The 21628-nt window shown below is 41.4% G+C and overlaps 1 protein-coding gene across 1 annotated transcript in view; it reads right to left on the bottom strand.

Moving 5' to 3' along the window:
- The window catches only part of Adcy8 (adenylate cyclase 8), a 166312-nt gene that overhangs the window by 32203 nt on the left and 112481 nt on the right, over positions 1-21628 (bottom strand). The window contains exons 9-11 of the mRNA XM_059247017.1: positions 16481-16682; positions 14380-14469; positions 4561-4733 (exon numbers count right to left, since the gene is read on the bottom strand). Coding sequence (XP_059103000.1) covers positions 4561-4733; positions 14380-14469; positions 16481-16682 — 465 coding nt within the window. The remainder of the gene's footprint in view (positions 1-4560; positions 4734-14379; positions 14470-16480; positions 16683-21628) is intronic.

Here is a 21628-nt window from a genome sequence, read left to right as displayed (position 1 = left end):
ATAGAGCAGGAGAAGATGATGCTCACAGTGAACAGAGCATGCTGCTGTCCTCAACTATCAATATGGTGAGTTGAAGCAAGTGCCAGAAATTAATTTTAGACCTTCTGAATCTATTATGATGCATGAGTGGATCCAGTGTTTTGCCTATATTTCAAGATGTCAACAAGACACCAGTGGCACATAAATAGATTATTTAATCATCAGGTAGAAGGTATATATAAATAAAAATTATGAGAGGATAGGATAGTAAATGATCACAAACAAGGTTAAAAGTATAGCCAGGAGGAATAGTATTATCTGTGAAGCAGTGCAAAAGCAAGCTGGGCTTACAGAATGAGCACACACAATTTAAAGATAACGGTGACATGAAATTGTAGGCATTGTAGATGAGTGTAGACTTACTGTGAATCAATATTGTTAAGTGATTCCAAATGAGCTAATGCTGCTTTTAGGCACACGTTCATTTCCATTGGGCCTTCCATTCTGCAAATATTTAATTGGAAAGCTATTGCCAGATACTATTACGTGATGGAAACAGGAATCTTAGTGATACTCCTTGTCCTCTAAACTCCCATTGTAACGGAAGAGGAAAACCTGGAAATTAATGACTACAACATGAAGAGGTTAATGTTGGGATGGAAAGTGAGGAATAATAACTAAGGCTGTCACCAAAGAGATTATCCTTGAATTATGACTTAAGAATTGTGGGTTGGACTTCCAGAAATGGACACATCAACAAAGGAGGATGTACATGTAGCAGGTCATTTGGGAAAAGTATGTGAATTCTCTCTGCCAATGTACGAGCTATAAACAGCAACCTGTAGAGCTTCAGCAGGTGAGGTGAGACTCAAGAGTTCAGTACAGGTCTAAGGAAGGAGAGTCTTGGATATCCAGCAAACTGGTGAATTTTAAGCTTCTCAAAGATAACAGAGAGCCACTGAAGGATTTGAAGAAAGAATGGGCATTGAGAAGATGGGTTTGAGATGGGATAATTATGAACAGAAGCTGGGAGACCAATTAGGGAACCAAAGCCTTGAAATGAAAATGAGGAACTTTGTAGAATCCTAGCATTTATGGAAGGGAGGGGTCATGTTTAATAACAAACATCAATGTAGTGCAAATGCTTATCATATTTGACCCTTAAAAGCATTCCTGTAGAAAAGGAACCAGTGTTATATTCTCACTTCATTGTAAGAACAGCAAGAGTTGGAGAAGTTAAATCATCTTAAATTAATTTGATCAAGTTCACACACGTGGCTGGTGGAAGAACTGAGATTTGAATCTGGGTGGTTTACCTCTCAAATTGATACTCTTAAGCAATTCACTATAGTGCTTCCTGGCAAGGTATCTAGAGGAAGATAGGTATCCAGTAACTAACATGACACTAGGGATGAAGCCACTCCTATTTTGAGCTCAGTATCATCTACTGAGACAGGGGATTGTCATGCAGTGGGGCTGACGAGCAGTGTGGGAGAAAACAGTCTCAGGATTTGGACCATCCCAACTGAGATGTGGCCAGAATGTACCACCCAGGTTCTGCTTGTTTGATTGCTATATTGTATAATTAGTCTACCATTCTCCAGAGAAATCAGGAACAAGCTGCAAAAATGCTCCCGAATGACCATGGACTTCTAAAGTACTAAGTGAGTCCCATTGGCTGTTGATGGCCAGTGGGATGCAGAGTCTTCTGACCTACATACTTCAGCAGAGACTGAGGCCAACTGTGCTTTTTATTTATTTCTAACTTAATTCTGTTGGTAGCAAAGAATGAGGCAACACAAGATTAACCAATAGCTGACCTTCAAAGAAGACGTAGTTGAGAGAAGTACTTGACTATTAGCCATGAATTTGGGATTATACTTGCGCTCACAATTCTTACTTAGAAGTTACTAACTTTTCCTCAAAACCAATTTTAATAATAATAATAATAATAATAATAATAATAATAATAATAAACCTTTCTCCTCAGAAGGAGAAGAGACTAAAAATGACCTTTCTATGTGATAAGCACATTTGAGGCTCACAGTAGCCCTAGGGCAACACTATGGAACAAACTGTGTCTCCCCTTCATTAGTTAAAGCCACAACCTTCAGCATAACTACATGTGGAGATAGGGTCTACCAGGAGATAGCTAAGGGTAAATGAAGTTATAATACTAGATGTTTTGTCTCAATAGGCCTGATGTACTTACATAAAAAAAAGATGTCTCAGCCTTCTTCTCATCCATTAAAGACAATATGAACTCTTCTCTTGTAAATTCAGCAAAAAAAATGTAAAGTGGAATAAAGCACAATTCCAGGCTGGGAAGATGGCTTAGTGGGTAAAGTGCTTTACACAAAGGCATGAGGACCAGTGTTTGGATCCCCAGGACCTATGTAAAAACAGCTGGGCAGAAGTGGCAGCCAGCTGTAATCCCAGCACTGGAGAGTAAGAGACAAGGGAATCAGGGACAGGGGTTCCTGAGTTCAAACTGTCCAACCAGACTAGCCACAAGAGGGGCACTCTGGGTTCAGGGTGACCCAGATTGAGGATAATATCTGACACCAACTTGGGGCTTCTACACACACACACACACACACACACACACACACACACACTATACCTGAACATATGTGTATAACTCCCAAATATGTATGTACACATGCATGCATACAGTACGTGCTGAAAAAGAACTTTCATAAACCTAGCAAAATTTCAAAGGTCTAACAACATCAAAGGCAAGAATGGAGAGCAATAGGAGAATTACCTATAAGAGGAAAATTGTTAGACTCATTCTGGAGAGTGATTTGGCAATATGATACTGTTTTCAAGTAGTGAATTCAGTTAACCTACAATTCAGCAAGTGTGTTTTCACACGAAGCTCCAGGAGACACATGTACACAAAACTAGGAAGAGCCTGGGTTTCTGTTAATAGGCCAAAGATAACGTATATTTTGATATGTTGACATTATATAGTATGGACATATCTCAGGGAAAATGAACTAGATCTATGGATATCAACTGATGTGGATCTTAAAAAGAGGACATTGTATGACAACAATAACCATCACCACCAACAAAACCAACATAAAACAGCATTATATTTCTTAGATGCAGATGTTAAACACATTTGAGAAGAGGTCACAACTGGAAGAGATATGAATTCAGTGTTTTGAACTGAAGAGATTGTTCAGTGTTTAAGTCATTTGCCGTATATGTGTGAGGACTGGAGTCTGGACCCTCAGAACCCGTGAAATTACTAGGTAGGCAATGGCAGCCTACTGCAATTCCAGCCTCAGAAGGTAAAGAAAAGAAATCCCATAGCAAGCTGACTAGTGAGAACAGCCAGTTAAGTGAGCCCTGTGTTTTATTGAGAGACCCTACCTCAATGAATAAGGTGGAAAACCCATTAAGGACGATTCCTGACATTAACCTCACATGCATGTGTGACACACATGTGCACTCACACACATGTGAACACATGCATGAAAATGGAAAAAAAATCAACAACAGCAAAAATTCCTGTATTCAGTGGATTAGGTGATTGTTCTTGAGAGAAAGAGGAGATGTCTGACATACTTTCTTCTTTAATACAGAAACAAACGTGGCTAATTGTCATTGTTTACTTTCAGGGCTGACTCATGGACATGCAGTGTAAACACTTTTAGATGTTTCTTGGATTGTCTTGGCTTTACCCTCTAAGGCTACTAGAAACTTATTCTGGCCTCAGCTAGACATATATGCTTTCTGTTCTTGATCCTAGTCAGTCTGGTATTCAGTGCCTTGTTCCTCCTACTATTTCTTGGACAAAGTCCGGTCTGATACATTGGCTGTAAGTAGGTCAAGTGAACCCCCAGAAGTATATCCAGAGATTGAAGTGGGGTCAATGGGGGAAGAAGGGTGAAGGAACCAGAAGACACATTCTTCTGCCTTACTCTGCTCTGAGGCACTTTTCTCCATTGCTGCTGATACTTCTAATAGCTGAGTGAATGGATCTTCCAGAACCCGGGCGGGGGTTAAATCTCTTGACAACATACACTGCCTGCATCACTGGACCTCAGCATGCATTTGCTTTCATCCCTTCTCTGCTCACTTCTTCTCCCCTCACTCACTTTCATTGTCCTGGAGTTATATCAGAATCTAAGCATTACCCCAAGCTCTGTGCTCTAAGGAATCTGGACTTATACATTATTTCTTGCATTTTTCTATATTTCAGAAATAACAATGAAGGATCATTATTGCTCAATTCATAGTGACTGATGTTATCAGTATTGCTATAGCTAAATTAAAATCAGCTTCCACAGGCCTTACAACCGCTAATATTGAGCAAATTATTAGGCGTGGTAGAAATCTAAGCTACCATACCCAATTTAGTTCAAATTTTAAATAATTGTTATAATTAGTCTATAGTGCATATGCTGAGAAGTAGAGATTTTTTCCTAGATTTGTAAGGTGGACAATGTCTGATAAGTTCATAGCAAGCCAATCCTTCATTTCACTTTCAGTCACAATTGCAATCACTCGCCCAGTGGTTTCATTTTCGTCACGCTTAGGTTCATAAACACTGTGGTGGCCACTTACTCTCCACTGTGGTTCAGGTTGTCATAACTCAGAAAGAGACCTGCATAGATGGTCTCTGTCAGCAAGGCATAGATGGCGATCATAATCAGCAGCACAGCCAACTTCAGGACAGAGTTAAGCCGGAGAAAAACTGCACAGGTCACCATGGCCAGGACCCCCGTGAAGACGAAGTACTGCAAACAGAGAACAAAGGTGGTTGGACTCACAGGAACCTCTGAGGACCCCTCTCTTAGCCATGCTGCCCACTAATCTCATCAGGCAGATTTTTGTTTAAACGTTTCCCCTGGGAGGTCTGGAGCCTCCTGAAATTCAAATTGAACTCTTCCTTCTCCTGCCCCCAGCCTCTACTCCCTGTCTCCATGAGTGGCAACATCTTTCACATTATTCCTCTTCAGTCTCATCATTATAAAAACGTTTTTTATCCTTTTAGTATTTTATGTGTTCTGTCTGCATGTATGTCTAGGCACTACATACACCCCTGGTGCCCATGGAAGCCTGAAGATGGTGTCAGATTTCATGGTAGTAAAGTTAAAGATGGTTATGAACTTCATGTGGGTGCTGGGAATCGAATCCCAGACCTCTGGTAGAGCAGCCAGGATTCTTAACCACCGAGCCATCTCCCCAGCTTCTCAGGCTCACTGCTGATGCCTCCTTCTTCCCCATGTCCCACAGTCAGCTAGTTTCAGTTTTTAGACCCTCCATTACTTCCTTAACAGCTCATCCACCCAGCTTTCACCATCTCCTTTACTTGCTTTAGTCCTCAGGAGCAGCTTGGGAACAGTCTTTTTTTTTTAATGCCCCCCCACATTTATTTATCATTTATTTATGTGTATGTATGTGAAGGGCACACCACACATGTGGAAGTCAGAAGACAACCTGTGGGAGTTGGCTCTCTCCTTCCACCATGTGGGTTCTGGGATTTGAACTCAGACCACTAGGCTTGTAAGCAAGTGCCTTTATCCACTGAACAATCCTGTCCCCCACCCTCCTTTTGTTTCCATCTCAACCTGTTGCTGGTCTTTAGCATTTCTAAAAACACGCACTTGCTTTCTTTCTCAACCTAGAATTTCTGGAACACCAGCCTGAGCATGTTATTCCTCACTGGAAATCTTTTCTTTGCCCTCCAAGCCCTCAAATTCTCCCACACAGCTGAGCTCACAGGCTACTTTTCATTCTCTAAATCCTTCTCTCACACCTCCGTGGCCTGTGGCTCAAATCTCATCCAGGTGACTAAGCCTTTCTTCTGTTCACATGTCAGGTGTCCTTTCCTCTGGGAAGCATCTCCCCAACCTACATTGTACTCAACAGAGACTAGAATGTCATCTCCCCCTCTGTGTCATGCATTACTGCTCTAACTGCAAATTTGGAATCACCCAAGAACTTGAACAGTGGAGCAGTCTCCCAGCGACTACACAGCAAGCTTTCCGAAGTCTATGGAAAACACCTCGGCCTATTTTCTTTATAGAACTATCCTGGCATATTCTGGGTGTTGGTTTAAAATGTGATTAGTAAAATTCATATCGTCAAAAGCCCATTTTGGTCTCAAAATCTGTACATATATTTTCTCTTGAAGTATTCAATGAAATGGTTCAGGATGGGACTCACAGCCCTCAGTTGTATAGGTTAAGAAACCAATGGTCATAGAGCTAAATAAAATTCATGATCTTGAAGCTGGAAAGAGGTGTCTTGGTCATCTAAATATGGTCAGTTTGCATGAGCATAATTCTAGTGGGAATGTGGGGCTTGAAAACACTATAGCTCTTTCATGTTTATATTGCCTTCTATCTTCTATTATACAGAGAGGCAGCTTTTATATGGATGAGGAGGTAGGTAAGAATTTTTAAAAATCTCCGAGTATTGAAGATGTGCTATGAATTCCTTAAGTGACACCAACTCACTTATGCAACCTTTTCACAAATATTGATTAAAAAATGTAGGCAGTGTCCCAGATATTTCTCATTGAGGAAAAAAAAAAAACGCTATAGAGAAACAGGCACCGTCACCACCCTTAAAGATCTTTGTTTGTTGTTTCCTTTACCTCGTCTGTTTCTCCCAATAAACCCAGTTGCCAATCCTCGTACCTAACGGAAGGATAAGCTGTCTTCAGCTGTCCTCTAAGGTCTTTTTTTGGGTAATATTTATATATAGCTCATCTTGATGCCCTTGTCAAGGAAGCCATGTGTGAAGAGACCAGATATGAAAGAGTTCAGTCTGCACAGTTTTTCTCCATCCAAAGAAACCTCCAAGATGCTCCATTTTAACACAGGCTATAGGATAGGAAAAACAGATCCAAGGGGTCTTGGTTCATTGGTCTTGCCCTCAGCACAGCACAGAGTTGTGCCTGGTTGTGTCAACTTAAATTCTGAATAGTGTATTATATCCAAATCTATTGAAATGGAGCAAAAAATTGAGGGGGCCACAATAGTTAAATTAAAAACAGCATAGTACACATTTAGTGGATACCCATTGTAGTCAGGGTAAGTGATAGGTAGGCATGGGAGGTTGAAGAAAAAAACAAGAATTGTTTTTTTTCTAAAGGGAATCACAGTAAAAAATAAATATGAGGCAGACATAAAAAATGTCAATAGAAATGTACTTTGGTAGCGATGTGACCAACCGTGACAGGAACATAGAGGCAGGAGTGAGCATATTTCATGGAGAGAAAGTATGTCTATAGAGGGATAGAAGAGGTGAGTTTGTTTTGGGTCTTGAGGGATGGACAGCAAATAGGAAGACAAAATAGTCTAAATGCCAGGGTATATGGAGCAGGATGTTAGGAGAATTAATTCCTTGGATTAAACAAAAGACCCATGCAACTAATCATAAGGAGAGCTGGTAACACAGGCCAAGAGAATATATGTTGTCTTTCTGCTTTCTCTACCTAGCCTTGAAGATACACTAGACATCTGGAGTCGGATTATTTTCATGGTACATTAGTGGTTTTCTGTTTTTATGGTCTCAATAAACTGTGTTAACAGGTCCTTCCTATTTCTATTCCAGGGAAAGGAATCAACTCACTGACTGCCAAGGTTTAGTCAAACTTCTGCTTCAAAGTTGAGACTTTTCAAATTGCTTAATACAAGAAGCATAAAAGACAAGGTTCTGTACAACAGCAGGAGTATATCCTCTGTCCCTTTTCTACCTGGAATGAATGGTGAGAGGTGAAAGTAGGAAATAAAACAAAGGCTACAAAAGTATCGTGGCTTTGTGAAGCATTACAAAGACCTCTCTCTTTGGGTCTGGATCTATCAATTCTATGTTTTCTATAACCTGGTAGATTCTGGACCCAATATCACTTGTTAATGGGTTTCCATCTGGCAAAAGATTCATCTTGTGCTCTTGTTACATTGCCCCAGGAAGACAACTGTGCTTAGAGTCACATGTTTGTCAGTAATCAGCTGCACCTGTAGGTGTGCAAGTGACCACAGGAGAATATTTAAAAAAATGAAGACCCAGGGACTAAAATGTATAGACTTCCATTTTTAAGGAGCCATGGAAGAAGAAAAATAAGAATATGGATGAGGGATTTGAGGGGATGACATAGAGAAGAGAGAAGATAATAGTCAAAACCCAAGAGACCAAAGGACAAGATGCTCTGTGATGGAAGAATATTTGAATGACAACAGAGAAGGGTTTCAAAATGAAACTAGAAGGCTGGAGCCAAAGTTGCATATATACTGTAATTACAACACCATATATGCACACAGTTACAATCCATCTCTTTGATGAATTATTTCCTCTTGTACTATATGCTACTGTTATTTTAGCCTGCACTATGAAGTTAGTTGTTTTGCATTGAGTTCTTACATCCCATGCAATCTATGTCCTGTAAAACCATGAAGTTCCAAGTTTCTTCTTCATCTTTTAATGACATGAGTCATGAAGTTATAAACTTAACATTTTTCTAGCTTCAACACCAGCATAGTTTTTATCCTTGTAATGTCTATAAATTCAAATTTCTGTGTATTGGAGTAGTATAATTTTTTTTTCCATTCCAGAAGAATCCAAAGTGTATCACTCCTTTGTGGAGGTGATTGTGAAAGTTAGGCTTTCTTTTAAACTTTGTTGCCCACTAGTACAAGAGCAATGAGGCACAACCACTCACCAAATAGCATGGACCTTCTTGGAAAACAGTGGTTTTAAAAATCCATTTAAAACTATATCAAATCATTCCATTATAGAATTTATTAATACATGAATTATACAACCATGCATACTGTAAAGTAAGGAGAAAAATAGAGTTGTCCTAGGAAAAAAAATCCATAGTTGTCTTAGGTAAAAGGAATGAGACAATCTATGCAGGAAAAAAAAGAAGAGACTCAATAATAAAATAATTTGACCTTTACAATTTTTGGATGTTGGAGTATAAGTTGACATGTGAGGAAAAAGTAGGCAATTCAGGCTGGAGGATGAACTGTGGCTACATTGTACAATCACAAAAATTGGCAGTGTTAGGTTTGATGTTAAGTGAACTCAAGCTAACACGGGGACCAGCTTGAGGGGGGAATCTATATTGTCTCAGGGGTGAGATGTGGGAAGGAAGACATAGTGATTACAGTCAAACACCTACTGTGCACACACTCTACCAAAACATTCTAAAAATGGCTTTAAATTCCCTGTGTTATCCAATAGTTAATGTGACTCTCAGACACTATTCTTTCATCAGTTCTAAGGATTAGGAATGCCCATGGAGACGTTTTCTCTTTCTGGATACTCAAGGTTTTCTCTTCTCAGATGATACACTAACCTGGGAAATCGTGAATAAATCAAATTCCTCTAACTCTGAAAATCTTGAACTCACATGACTTGATAAAGCATGAAGGGTTCTGTTAACACAAAACAAACTCCTTAGACACAAAAGCATGCGTCCATTAATACATGACCATTAATTAAGGACCTACTATTTTAACTAAGGACCTACTATGCTACAGTTTGGATGGCATCATATTCATGTTAGGACACCACCATAGCATATCATAAATTACCTTGGCAACACATATTTTCCTCTTATAAGAGGAGGAAGAAGAACTTTACACCATCACAACTGGAGAAGGAATTGAGTACTTATACACACAAGCCAGACAGACTGAATTCTCTGTGCCTATTTGGGTACTGCTCAACCCCATGTCATTCTCAACTCACACTGCAAGAAGGAGAGAAATCAAGCTGTCAGTTTCCAAAGGTCGCCGTGGTTTAAAGGAATAATGCAAGCATTGATTGACTCACACACAACTTGGTCTACAGTAACTCCAGATCATGCAGCAAGTGCTACAGTAAGGGTGTGTAGGCAAAAGGTGAAGTTGCTCTCACTGAACCTCGGCCTGAGCTCCTTGCAAGTTCAATGATTAAGGATGTCATAATTCAGGGGTCACCACTGGTGCTTGTGGGATTCCTGGGCTGATATTCTGAGCTGCTTAGTGGGTTGGATTTTCTTAGAAAAGAATTTTTTTTTGTGTGTGTGTGTGTTTCATGCTGTGGTGCAATGTTATATTTGATTTACTCTAAATTCAAATTGTCATGTTTGCCTCTTTATAAAATCTGTTTTTAACCATTTATGGTATATAACACATCTACACAGGATTTGCTTGCTTGCCATTTATTACTTTTTCCTTTATTACTATTTTTGAGCAATCTGATTATGGGGTGTGTGTGTGTGTGTGTGTGTGTGTGTGTGTGCAAGCGCACATGTGTATGTGTGTGTTTAATGTCTCTTGTGCCTGGTGTTTGTTTAAGGGACTTTTGATTTATAGTTTTCATCAAATTTGGACAGAAAGGCTCATTAATTATTTGTCTTTTTTCTTCTTGTGGGAGGGGACTCAAATTATGCAGGTGTTTCATTGTTAAGATTGGACTTAATGTTGGTTTTAAGCCCTGTTTTGTTTTGTAACTTAATTTGGACACATCTATTGCTATTTCACCAGTTTTCTTCTTTTATTTTTGCCTATAATGCCTAAATTACTAACTTCCTTCCAGTGTGGTTTTCAGCTCACATTTAATAGTTTTTACTTCTATATGTTTAATTTGGACTTTACGTATATCTTTCGGGTTTTTTAAACATATGGAATAAAATAATGAAAATTATTTTATTGCCTGTTTGATAATTATACATAAACATCCAGTTCTGGCTTGATTTCCATTCATTGATTCCCTCCTTCATTATCAATCATAGTTCCTTCCTTTTAATGTCTGGTCATCATTGATGGAATGCTAGCCACAGTGAATTTAATTTTGTTAAATCCTGGGTGTTTTTAAATTCTTGTGAGTATTTTCTGCATTCATTCTGAAATATAACAAAGCTACAGGAAAATAGCTTCTTTTTTGAATATGAATTTACAACTTTTTGAAGGAAGAATCAGAGCAGAATATAATCTAGGAATAGACATTTAACACTACTGAAACCATTAGCCCCTGCTCTGCCGAGTATCCAGTGGACTGTGATGTGTTTTAGTCAGCAAGGGGTCACACACTATTTTCAGCCCATGTGAGTTGCAGATACTGATTAATTCTGATGGTTTTTCCCCATCACTAGTTTCTCATGTGCATGTGCTGATTGGACATGCTGCAGCTCTCCGAGTCCTTCTCTATGCTGTTTCTTCTCTATGTGTTACGCTCTGCAACCTCTAAGCCACCTTGCTCTCTGCTGACTCTTCGTTTGTCTATTCTCAAGGCAAGAAGTCACCATGTTTCAGCTGGGTTCACCTCCCTGAGGCATGAGCTGAACAAAGCTCACAATATCCCAGGACTCACGTCATTTGCTTCCTACCTCTTGGGAATCGCTGTCTTCATCGATTGGGCTTCAGTATCTTGAAAACTACTGTTGCATGTGTTATGTTTGTTTGTTTCTGTTTGTCCCAATTGGAAAGGGAGATCTTGCCTGTTATTCAGCAGAAGGATGCCTCCTTTCTCTTACACATTGTTAAATAGACAGTACGCTCTGCCCTGAGGTCAGTCTTTGGGCAATTTTACAGTAACATTACAATATTTATCTTCTACTCTTAAAAAATTTATAGATGTGAAGTGGTTTGAAACATATCCTAACTGGAAAAATTAAGGTACAAAGAATGGTGTGTGTGTGTGTACTAAGATGATGCCATCAGTATGCATGATGTGGCTGAAAGGAAAGACTTGAAGATTCGATGGACTCAAAGATGTGACTCCATGATGCAGGACACAGACATCCAAACCTCTACTGGAAAACCAGCTCTCTTGGACCATAGCAAACCCTGGCCACTCTTACAAACAGTGATCTTCTTGGGCAGATAGGAAACAAAGTAAAGGGGTTTGTTTCTAAAATGAGCCTCCCGAGAACTATGAGTAAGTTCTCAGGATTGAAGATGATAACCCTCTGGGTTTACACATGTGATCTGCATTCATTTTATAGACTGGTGTCTTTTCCTTCCTCAGTTGGAACATGGCTTCTTTTCACCCATTTCCTTTATCTTCACTCTTTTCCAGTAAGTGACAGGCTTCCAATTTAGAACTAAGTTATTTTTTGCATCATATAACAGCTTTGTGTTTGTAGCAGATCATCCAATTTGGTAGCGTGCTTTCAACTAGGCATGGTTTCTCAAAGGATGATGTGCAAACATGTTGATAGCAGAGGAAACCAAGGCCCAGAGAAATGGCATATTTGGCTTGGGGACAGACCCTTGTGAGTGCTGGGAGCTAGATTAAGCCTTTAGAATTTCGGAATGTCTAATTTCTTCTAGTTTGGCAGACAGGAGCCTAGAGAGAAACACAGACGTGCAGACTGAAGTAGCAAACTATAGTTCAAGTCAAGTGGTTGTTACAGCTGACGAATTAGCTCTTTGAGTGTAGTTTGCTGACTCTTGAGTAATATGATTCATCAGTTGTACAGGAAGGCTCTAAATCTCCACTTTATGCTCATTTGATCTTTCTAATTGTATTTCTATTTTAGAGTATATTTATTAACACATTTCCACTTTTGAGTATGCTTATTTATAATATATATTGATAATACACACAAGATCTTTCAGCAGGAAATAAGTAATGCCAGACATTTAATAAGTAGATCCTGTTTGTTCCCTAAGTTCATTTTGTGGATATACTTACTTTATTTTCATAACTTCTCAGTGAGAATTACTTTTATTTTTATTTTATAGTTATGGAAACCGAGGCATAGAGACAAAGCTGTGTGATCATAAAGCATGCCCACCCTGTCCTTAGAGCTCAAAAACAAAAACAAACCCATGAATGCCTTGGTTCTGAGATGTGAAGCTCAGATATGTATCCAAGTACAGAGTGTTGACTTAGAGTGACCGGGGACACAGATTAGCACACTATGAACACCTGCTTCATGCCAGACACATGCTAGGAGCTATGTATTTGCCAAGTAAGTAGACAGCAAGTAGTCATTTTCCCACTTCGTAGATGAGGAAACAGACCAGGAAAAGTAATGACTGACTTGACCAGAAGTGAAATCCAGCTTAGCTAGCTCTCACTACCTGCATCTTAGCTTTCCCTTCCCCTCAATGTTGGTGTACCCCCTACGGTCTCCAAACCAAGAAGTTCTTAGGAAGCTGGTATCACACAGAATCTTACACACTGAGGAGGAACCAAGCTGTGTGGTCTCCCCCATCCATTCTTGCACATCCCCAGGAAGAGTCTGGTTTTGCCTTCTAGGACTAGGATAAAGAACAAGGAACCTAGAGTACAAGTGCCTTTACCAAGCCATTGTAACTGTATAAAAGAGAAAGAAAGGACAGGAAGGAGTGAGAAAGAAGCAAAGCAGTAAGGTGGGAGCGTGACTGAGCAGGCTACTCTCCGAACACTAGCTTTATTGTTATAATATGGTGGCAGCAGCAGCCTCTCCTTCATAGGTGTACATGGAGGATTCAATGGTTTCCAGTCCAATTCTTAGACCCAGAGAGACCACCTAGACCTTTTCTCTTCTCACATGCTGGAGAGCTCTCTGAGTCTGCCACCTCTCAGAGGAACATGCCTATCCCTGGTCTTCATAATATGGGATTAGTTGGGGGTCTTCCAGAGCTACCAGCTATTATCTTTCCTGGCCTAGAATTTCTACTCTAATATACACAGGTCTAGACTAACAGATTCTGTAGACTGACCCTATGGCCCATGGATTGAAAAATGGCTCTGTGGTCGAGAGAGAGGGCTAAACATGCATGATGATGACAGGCATCCTGATGGGATGTCTTCAGACCCAGTGGTACTCCGGAAACTCTCCCTACCACTTTGAATTAAGTCTAGCTGTAGTTTTCTGCCTTTCTTTTTTCTATTTTATTTATCCCCTTCCTCCCTTCTTCTCTTTCCTTTCCTTTCCTTTCCTTCCCTTCCCTTCTCCTTCCTTTCTTCCTTCTTTCCTTCCTTCCTTCCTTCTTTCCTTCCTTCCTTCCTCCCCTTCTTCCTCCTCTCCCTCCCCTTTAACACTCCTAGAGCAGTACATTTACTTGACCACAGAGACCCTGGCACATTCTCCTGCAGGGTTTATAGGTGAGCTTGGATGAAATGATTAGCAGAGAAAGAGACGAAGGAAATAGACCAATGGATAGTCAGAACGGTGGAAAAGGAAGAAAAGAAAAAGAATGGAGAGAGAAGGAGGGAAGGATGGTTAAGGGAAAGCTGCAGAGGAGGGAGCAGGAAAGAGGATGGAGAAACAGAGGACATGGGGAAAGGGAAAGGTGGAAAGGGGAGATAAAGGAAGGAAGGAAGGAAGAAGAGGCAGAAGGAACATGGGTTCTGGAGCAATCTCTAAGACCCTTTGGCCAGTCCTGTGGCCCTGTGCTGGTGGAGGTATTCATATCCACCTCTCACCACTGGGAGCTTGCAAATAAATACCTCTGGGTAGGAGCAGATATCTGTAAACACAGCTGAGGAATTGAAAGTCAGGTTCTTCAAGGGTATCGACTTGTCAAAATCACACCACAGCTGCGGATTTAAAAAAAATAAAAGAACAACAACAAAAAACAAAAAGACACAGGAACAACAGTCAGTGTGAGTGTTGGGAGCGGAGCAGTGTGCTAGCAGCTGCTGGCCTTCAGCCAAAGCCAGGGGTAGGAGGGTCTAGAGGGGCTTGCCTGCCAGGAGGGAGGCACCAGTTCCTTTCACCTCTTTTATTTAAAAAATAAGCACTGGCTCAGAAAAAGCTTTTGTAAGCTAGTCACGAAACTGGGTTAAGATGGCTGTTTGCCCTGTCACTTTGGGACACTGGAGTGTGTTTGTGGGGCACAGAAGAGAGCTGGAGAATGGGGGAAGAGGTCTGTGGTGAATTTGTAGCCTGTCTCCAGATACAAAGCTGGGAGAATTTAAGGGATCCGAAGGGGCACGTTTTCTAGAAAGATTATTAACATTGGAGTGATGGGCATCCACTAGGGTAGGTGTTACTGTTGAAGGCTTTTTGGCATTCCAGGGTCACATCCATTGAGTGAATACCTCCTCTGTGCCAGACACTTTGTTAAAAAGCCCCACAACCATTTTGTGAGGTAGCTGCTGTTTTTATCCCCAGTTTACAACTGAGAAATATGAAACTCTGAGAGGTAAAGTAACTTGTCCAGGGCCACCACGCCGGTGACTGATAGAGCTGAGAATCAAACACAGGTCTATCTGACTCCAAAGCCTCCTAGCTTCCTGCCACACCAGGGATGCAGTGATCTCAACCTAGAGCCTTTTGTGGTCTTTTCCAAATCCTGCATTCCAGAAAATCTACTTCATCAAGAATGGAGATCCTAGCTATCACTTAACTTTATGTGGATCAGCGACTCCATATGCATCAATTTCAATTGCCTTGCTCTATACAACATTCATTGGATGACCACATCATGAGATGATGTTTTCCCCTTTCTTTGTCCCTTTGAGTCTTTTACAACAAGGTCAACTACAGAGCTTAAATCAGTGAACTAGAGGCAGTCTAAGCCTCTGAGTCAGATGTCAAACAACTTGAAGAGTCTATGGGTCACTGAATGCTCAGGGACATTATCTCATGGCCCAAAGAGCACAATGATACTTTTATCCACAAGATGATGCCTCAAGTAGACTGACTCCACATGCCAAGGTTAAGACCAGAGTTAGATCAAGCACCTCTAAAATCTAGCCTGGGCCAGAGACATCACAGACTGTATATATGCAGAAGACACCGGTTGCTCTCATGGTCTGACTATATAGAGAAAACAAAACCACTGAAATGTGAATCGTCAAATTAAAAATAACCATGCGTATTATGGCAGTTGGGGTTTCATCTGATTTCTATGTGCCGCATCAAATATGAGCCCTTAGAAAGTCATAGACAAGGTACTCAACCTTTCTGAAGTGCAGTTTCCTCATCCATAAAATATGGAGAATAATACCCACCTGTTTGCACCTAGTAGGTACTCAATCAGTGTCAGCTATTTGATTTTCATTTCCCCCATCCTGCCCAACTCCCAAAGATGCATTTTAGCATATTAGGATAAGCACAGATCATGGAGTCAGACAGACCTTATTAATAAGTTATTTCATATCTCTGAGCCTCAGTTGCCTCTGCCATAAAGTGGGGATAAATGAGACTTACCTCATAGGGTTTATATGGGGATTAAGTATGAAAAATATATGATGGTCTTCCTTCAGTGCATGGCACATAGCAGGTAGGTTCTGATACTTAAGAAATAAATCACAACTTTTATTTACCATTATAATTTATGGGCCACTGACAGTATAGAAACTGAAGGCCTGTGAAGGTCCTTTGGGGTGACTAGGCTCCCCTGGTGGGTTAAAGATAACTTTTCCACAGTAAGATCCACAGTTCTGACAGGGGTAATTATTTTGCCCTCCATCCCCAAGCTTGGGGCTGAACGGGTACATAAATATAAGGAAGGGCCATGCAAGAAGCTGCTGGTTCCATCAGCTCTTAATTCCTGACTCTACCCTAGATCCTGCAGGGCCGAGGGGCTTGGAGGATGCTTACGATATTTAGGATGGCTCCCAGGAAGTTAATCAAGATGGAGGCAAAGATGATGACATTCCGGGCCAGATAGGTCTCATTAATCCAGCAGCAGGTTTTGCGGAGGACGAGGGGCAGACACTTATAGTCCTCTGCTGTGGTGATGAGGACCAGGGCGGAGTGTAGCATGATCAGAATGGAGAACTGGATGGTCATCGGCATCAACCTGTTGGAAGCACAGAATGCAGGTCATGTGGGCACGGGTCACCTCATCCCCACCGAAACAGCCCTAGCAATCTTGTTCGTGTTTTTCCTTCCCCATCCTGTGTGCAGTTCCTCTGTGAGGAACATGAGATCGTTGGCTTGATTTGTTTCTTCTCCTCTTTCTCCCTTTGTCTTTCACCTCTCCCTCCCTCCCTCCCTTCCTCCCTCCTCTCTTCCTTCCTTCCTTCCTTCCTTCCTTCCTTCCTTCCTTCCTTCCTTCCTTCCTCCTTCCCTCCCTCCCTCTTTCCCTCTCTCTCTCTCTCTCTCTCTCTCTCTCTCTCTCTCTCTCTCTTTCTTCTTCTTTTGGGGGGAGGGGCATGAATATGTGTGTGTGGTGTGCATAAACTTTGTATGCATGTTCAAATGTTTGTAGGTGCAAATGTATGGTGTGTGTTCGTACATACACACATATGTGTGTGGAAGGTAGAGGCTGGCATCAGATGCCTTCCTTGATAACTTTCTGCCCTATACTAAAAAATCTCTCACTAGAACTCGTACCTTGCCTACTCACCTATTCTAGGTAGCCATGTTGCTCTGGGAATGCCCTGTCTTTGCTTCCTGGGTGCTAGAATTACAGTGTCCTGCCACTCCCCTCTGGCATTTACCAGGGGATCTGAATTCAAGCCCTCAGTCACACTTGGATGACTATTACTTTACCCACCGCCCCTCAGCCCCTTTTATACGGTGTCTGCTTCTAAGACATCCCACCACGGCATTTCATCAATGTCATTACTCTGGCTGTAGAAGAAGCCCACCACATCCTTTTCCCTCTCATGGAAGGTTTTATGACTCTTCCTTTCTCCATCTACTCTCCTACTTACAAATCAACTCAGTATTCAGTTGGGTTAATGATTACTATGGTTTTATGAAATATATTTATGTCACTGGATCTATAAGTAAGAGGTGTAGCTTAGGGCAAGAGTAACTATTCCTTCCTAAGTCCTCAACATTCCTTCTGAGATTACATCCTAGGCTTCCAGATTTCATAAGACCTCTGTCTCTTGGAAGCCTCCACAGGGTGTCAGGGTGTCTCCATCAATGTAGGAATCTATTAGTAATATTCTGTCTTTGACCACTTTCTCTCCTATCAACCACTTCATCACAAAGCATGTTTATTCCTCTCCTTGGGACTTGATCCCTTGTCCTCTACTCTGTGGCTGTTTGTGACCTACACTGGCATCTCTTATCTTCTTACTTCTCAGCCAGCAAACTGTTGCAAGTTATTAAAGGGTGCCTTTGTAGAAGAGGCCAGAGAGTTTCTGTCTTCTCCTAAAATTATCTGCTTTAAGATCTTCCGTATACTAGTTCTTTATACACTGTATTTACTAACACTCACGCTTACCTTCCTTCTGCCTGAATGATGATTGAGCTCTATGTGCCAGCACTATAGGGCCCTTTTATATGATATCTAATCTCCATTCCTAAAAAGAAACCAACAGGAATTTTTTTCCTCCAGATGAGGGTTTAAAGCTCACAGGAAGGTAGCTTTTCATGGGTAATTCAGTTGATGAGTGTTGATGCTGGAATTTAAAGTCCTCAATGCTATATCACTTTACTCCCATTCTGATCTCTTTGGGGAGTGATATGCTCATGTTTCCAGTAATTATTTTTGCTTCTGTGGTTTATAATGCTATATATTTGTTAAATAAGCTTTCTTCTCATGCACAGAGCAGGCATCAAGATACTAGGACTAAAACCATATCTTCCATATGATTTATGGGATCGTAACCTAGAAGAGAATATGGATATACAAATGACAAAATAGTATGATTTGTGATGATCCATAACAAGTCATAAAGAGCTATTATTTGGAAAGCAAGAAAGGGAATCCAGGGAGGCTCCAACAAGGAGATGACATTTGGGGTTGACCTTGCAGAATGAAGCGAATTTTATTTTATAATGTAGAGATAAGGGAGAACACGATCAAGGTAGCAAAACAAGCATTGCCAGTGTGCTTGGAGTTTGCTAATGACATGCCTTAACTAATGTCACTATTGCTGTTATAAAACACCATGACCAAAAGCAAGTCGGGGAGAAAAGGGGTTATTTGGCTTATTCTTCCACATCATAGTTCATCACTGAAGGAAGTCAGGGCAGGAACTCAAGCAGGGTAGGAACCTGGAGGCAGGAACTGATACAGAGGCCATGGATAAGTGCTGCTTGCTACTTTTCTTCCATTGGCTTGCTCAGCCTGCTTCCTTATAGAACCCAGGACCACCACCCCAGGGAGAGCAACATCCAAAATGGGCTGGGCCCTTGCCCATCAATCACTAATTAAGAAAATGCCCTACAGACTTGCCTACAGCCAGATACTTCTCAAATGTGGTTCCCATCTCTCTAATGAGTCTAGCCTGTGTCAAGTTGATATACAACCAGCCAGCACACAACTCAAGTTGCAAAGCTGTGACGGTGGACAGAAGTTGCTATGTGTTATGAAACTTTGCCCTGCAGGCTCAAGATTTCAAACCAGGGAAAGTCATAGTCAGGTATTGGAAAAACAGCTGAAAAACTATTTAGAAGAAGATTTGGATAGTTGAGACAGGACTCAGCAATGGAGGAATACAGGGAACTAAGGTTCAGAGAAAGCTGTGGGGACAGTCTAGTTAGTGCTATGTGGGTGCGTAGAGGGGTGTTCTTGGAAATAAGGATGTCAGTAATATTTTTATCATCTTAACTGGGTATACTTAGCAAATGAAGTGATTAGGGGAAAGTTAAATATTTGTTTGCAAATATGTTGTGCACAATTAGGTACTGTAAGGATAATTAGTTGTGGTTTTCTGGGCCTGCAGTGATGGTTGAAGATCTGGCAGTGAGAGAATTGGCTGAGGAAGACTGTGCACAGTGTAGAGTAGTAAGGTTGAAGATGAATCTATCCAGAAGCTGGTGGGCTTGAAAAAAATAAAAGAATCGAAAGGATTTGAAGAAATGTGGTCAGACACATCAGCACCACTCATGGTATCTGAGGGTGAGAGGAGGAGAAATTGACAAAGAGGAAGTAGCCAGACACATCAGCTTCCTTTGTCCCTGGACTTGGGGTCATATTCCATGTTCTAACAAGCCACCGTTTCTCCATAAGTCAAATCAAAACAACTACGTTAACAATGAAAGGCAGAAAAAGAAAGTTTATTCAATGTGGTCGCGTTGGCAAGAGATCTGGTGACTCTCGTTCCTCATCCAAGCCTGTCTCCAGAGTCTTAAAGTAGGGTTGAGGTACTTAAAAGTGAGAGTCAGAGTTAAGTATATCTAAATGGACCAGCATTCTCTCTGGTATGGTTGTCTGGGAGGCTTCCTCCGTGGCCCAGACTCTATGCTGTCTCTCTTCCAGCATAAGATTCCTAGGGAAATTCCACTTTCTTAGGGTCCAATATTTCAATATCCTGATCACCAGGAGGGGGATCCAAAAGTCTCTGCAGAATATTATTTCTTTTGCCTGCCAGACAGCTATACTTTTACATAGTTAACTAATGGGAAGGCTAGAAAATGATAGTCCCACAGCCTTAGCTGTTATTTTTAGAATTTTCAAAATGACACTTCAGATTTTATGGATCACCTTCATAAGGAATTTCTGTGGGAATTCTGGATAGGAACAGCAGGTTTGTGCATTCCTGTGTTCCTGGAGAGCTCAAGGCAGATGGGACTCCCTCCCCCCACCATTGGAATGAAGAAACACCCCCTGAGAAGGCTGTGTTACTCACTGGCACTCAGCAAAGCCATATGAAGAACACAGGTGGATCACTTTGTCAGACAGCTCCATAAGAGAAGAAGCCAATTGCTCAGCTGGCATGTCTCCATGATATGCAGCATCCACTGAGATTAAGCATGGCCCTTGTCCAAGAGTGAGGCAGAAGTAAACTAGGAAGAGCAAGTCTGAAAGATGCCCAGGCGATCTGCAAAGGCTTAAGTGGCCACCACTTCAGGGTATATAGGGACAAAAAGGATGGCTCTTGGCTTTGTAGTCTGGGCTTTACAGTCCTGAGCTGAGCTGAAGGTTGCTTTCCTATACTACTGCTTCTGTGAGGAGTTTAATGGGGACATGCTTTGTTCATCCTGTAGGATTCAGTTGTACTTCGGGTTCTTCCATGACCAAAGAGATACAGAGACGTGTGCAGGTGGTCAGTGAACGGTTATTGACCTGGGTTTTCTGTGTAGAGAGCGATGCCCTCGCTATCCTCAGCAGCCTCTATTGGAAAAAGACTCCCACCCATGGCCCCAAGCAAGGCATGTTTTCTACGTTCTCCCCAGACAAGGGGCATGCTAATGCTCCCCTTTTGCACTTGTGGATATGTCTTACACTGGTGTTTCCCAACATCAGAGCAGAGGTCTCACACTGTAGTTTGATGACAGTTCTCTGGGCAGGTGGAGATTCAAGGAACAAGCATGGGGACTACATGGTTTCTTGGCTCAGTCTATCCCAGCTGCTGCCACAGGTTTGCATAGTCTTTTGTTTAGAAATCTATAAAACAAACGCTTTGTGGTGCACTTCACTCTTAGGCTTTTGCATAATGTTTTCAGGGAGCAGGAGGTCATGAGGGCACACTGAAGATTACAGGTAAGGGTTTTCACAGAAAACCACCTAAATGTGCCACAATCCTAACTGACATTCTTTTGGATTTACTGGGAAAGGGGAAATGATGTGAAAAATCTCACATTTGATCCTGGAGCAACTCTGAGAGGTTGGTATTCTTAGCTTGTTCAACAGACACATGTCATGTGGCTTGGGAAGGAGAAAGGAGCCAGAATTGCCCCCAAATAGACATGGTTGATTCACTTGTGGCGGTCCTGAGAAGGGGACACTTTTATTTCCATTCTTGAAAAGAGTAGCCCAGGGATAAGAGAAGAGCCTCCTATGTTTGAACCTGTAGTTCCAAAAGGACCCTATAGCTCTCAGCCTCGGAGAAATTAACTAAT

This window comes from Peromyscus eremicus, chromosome 20 (assembly GCF_949786415.1).
Source record: "Peromyscus eremicus chromosome 20, PerEre_H2_v1, whole genome shotgun sequence".
Lineage (NCBI taxonomy): Eukaryota > Metazoa > Chordata > Mammalia > Rodentia > Cricetidae > Peromyscus > Peromyscus eremicus.
This window is presented reverse-complemented; position numbering and strand designations above follow the sequence as displayed.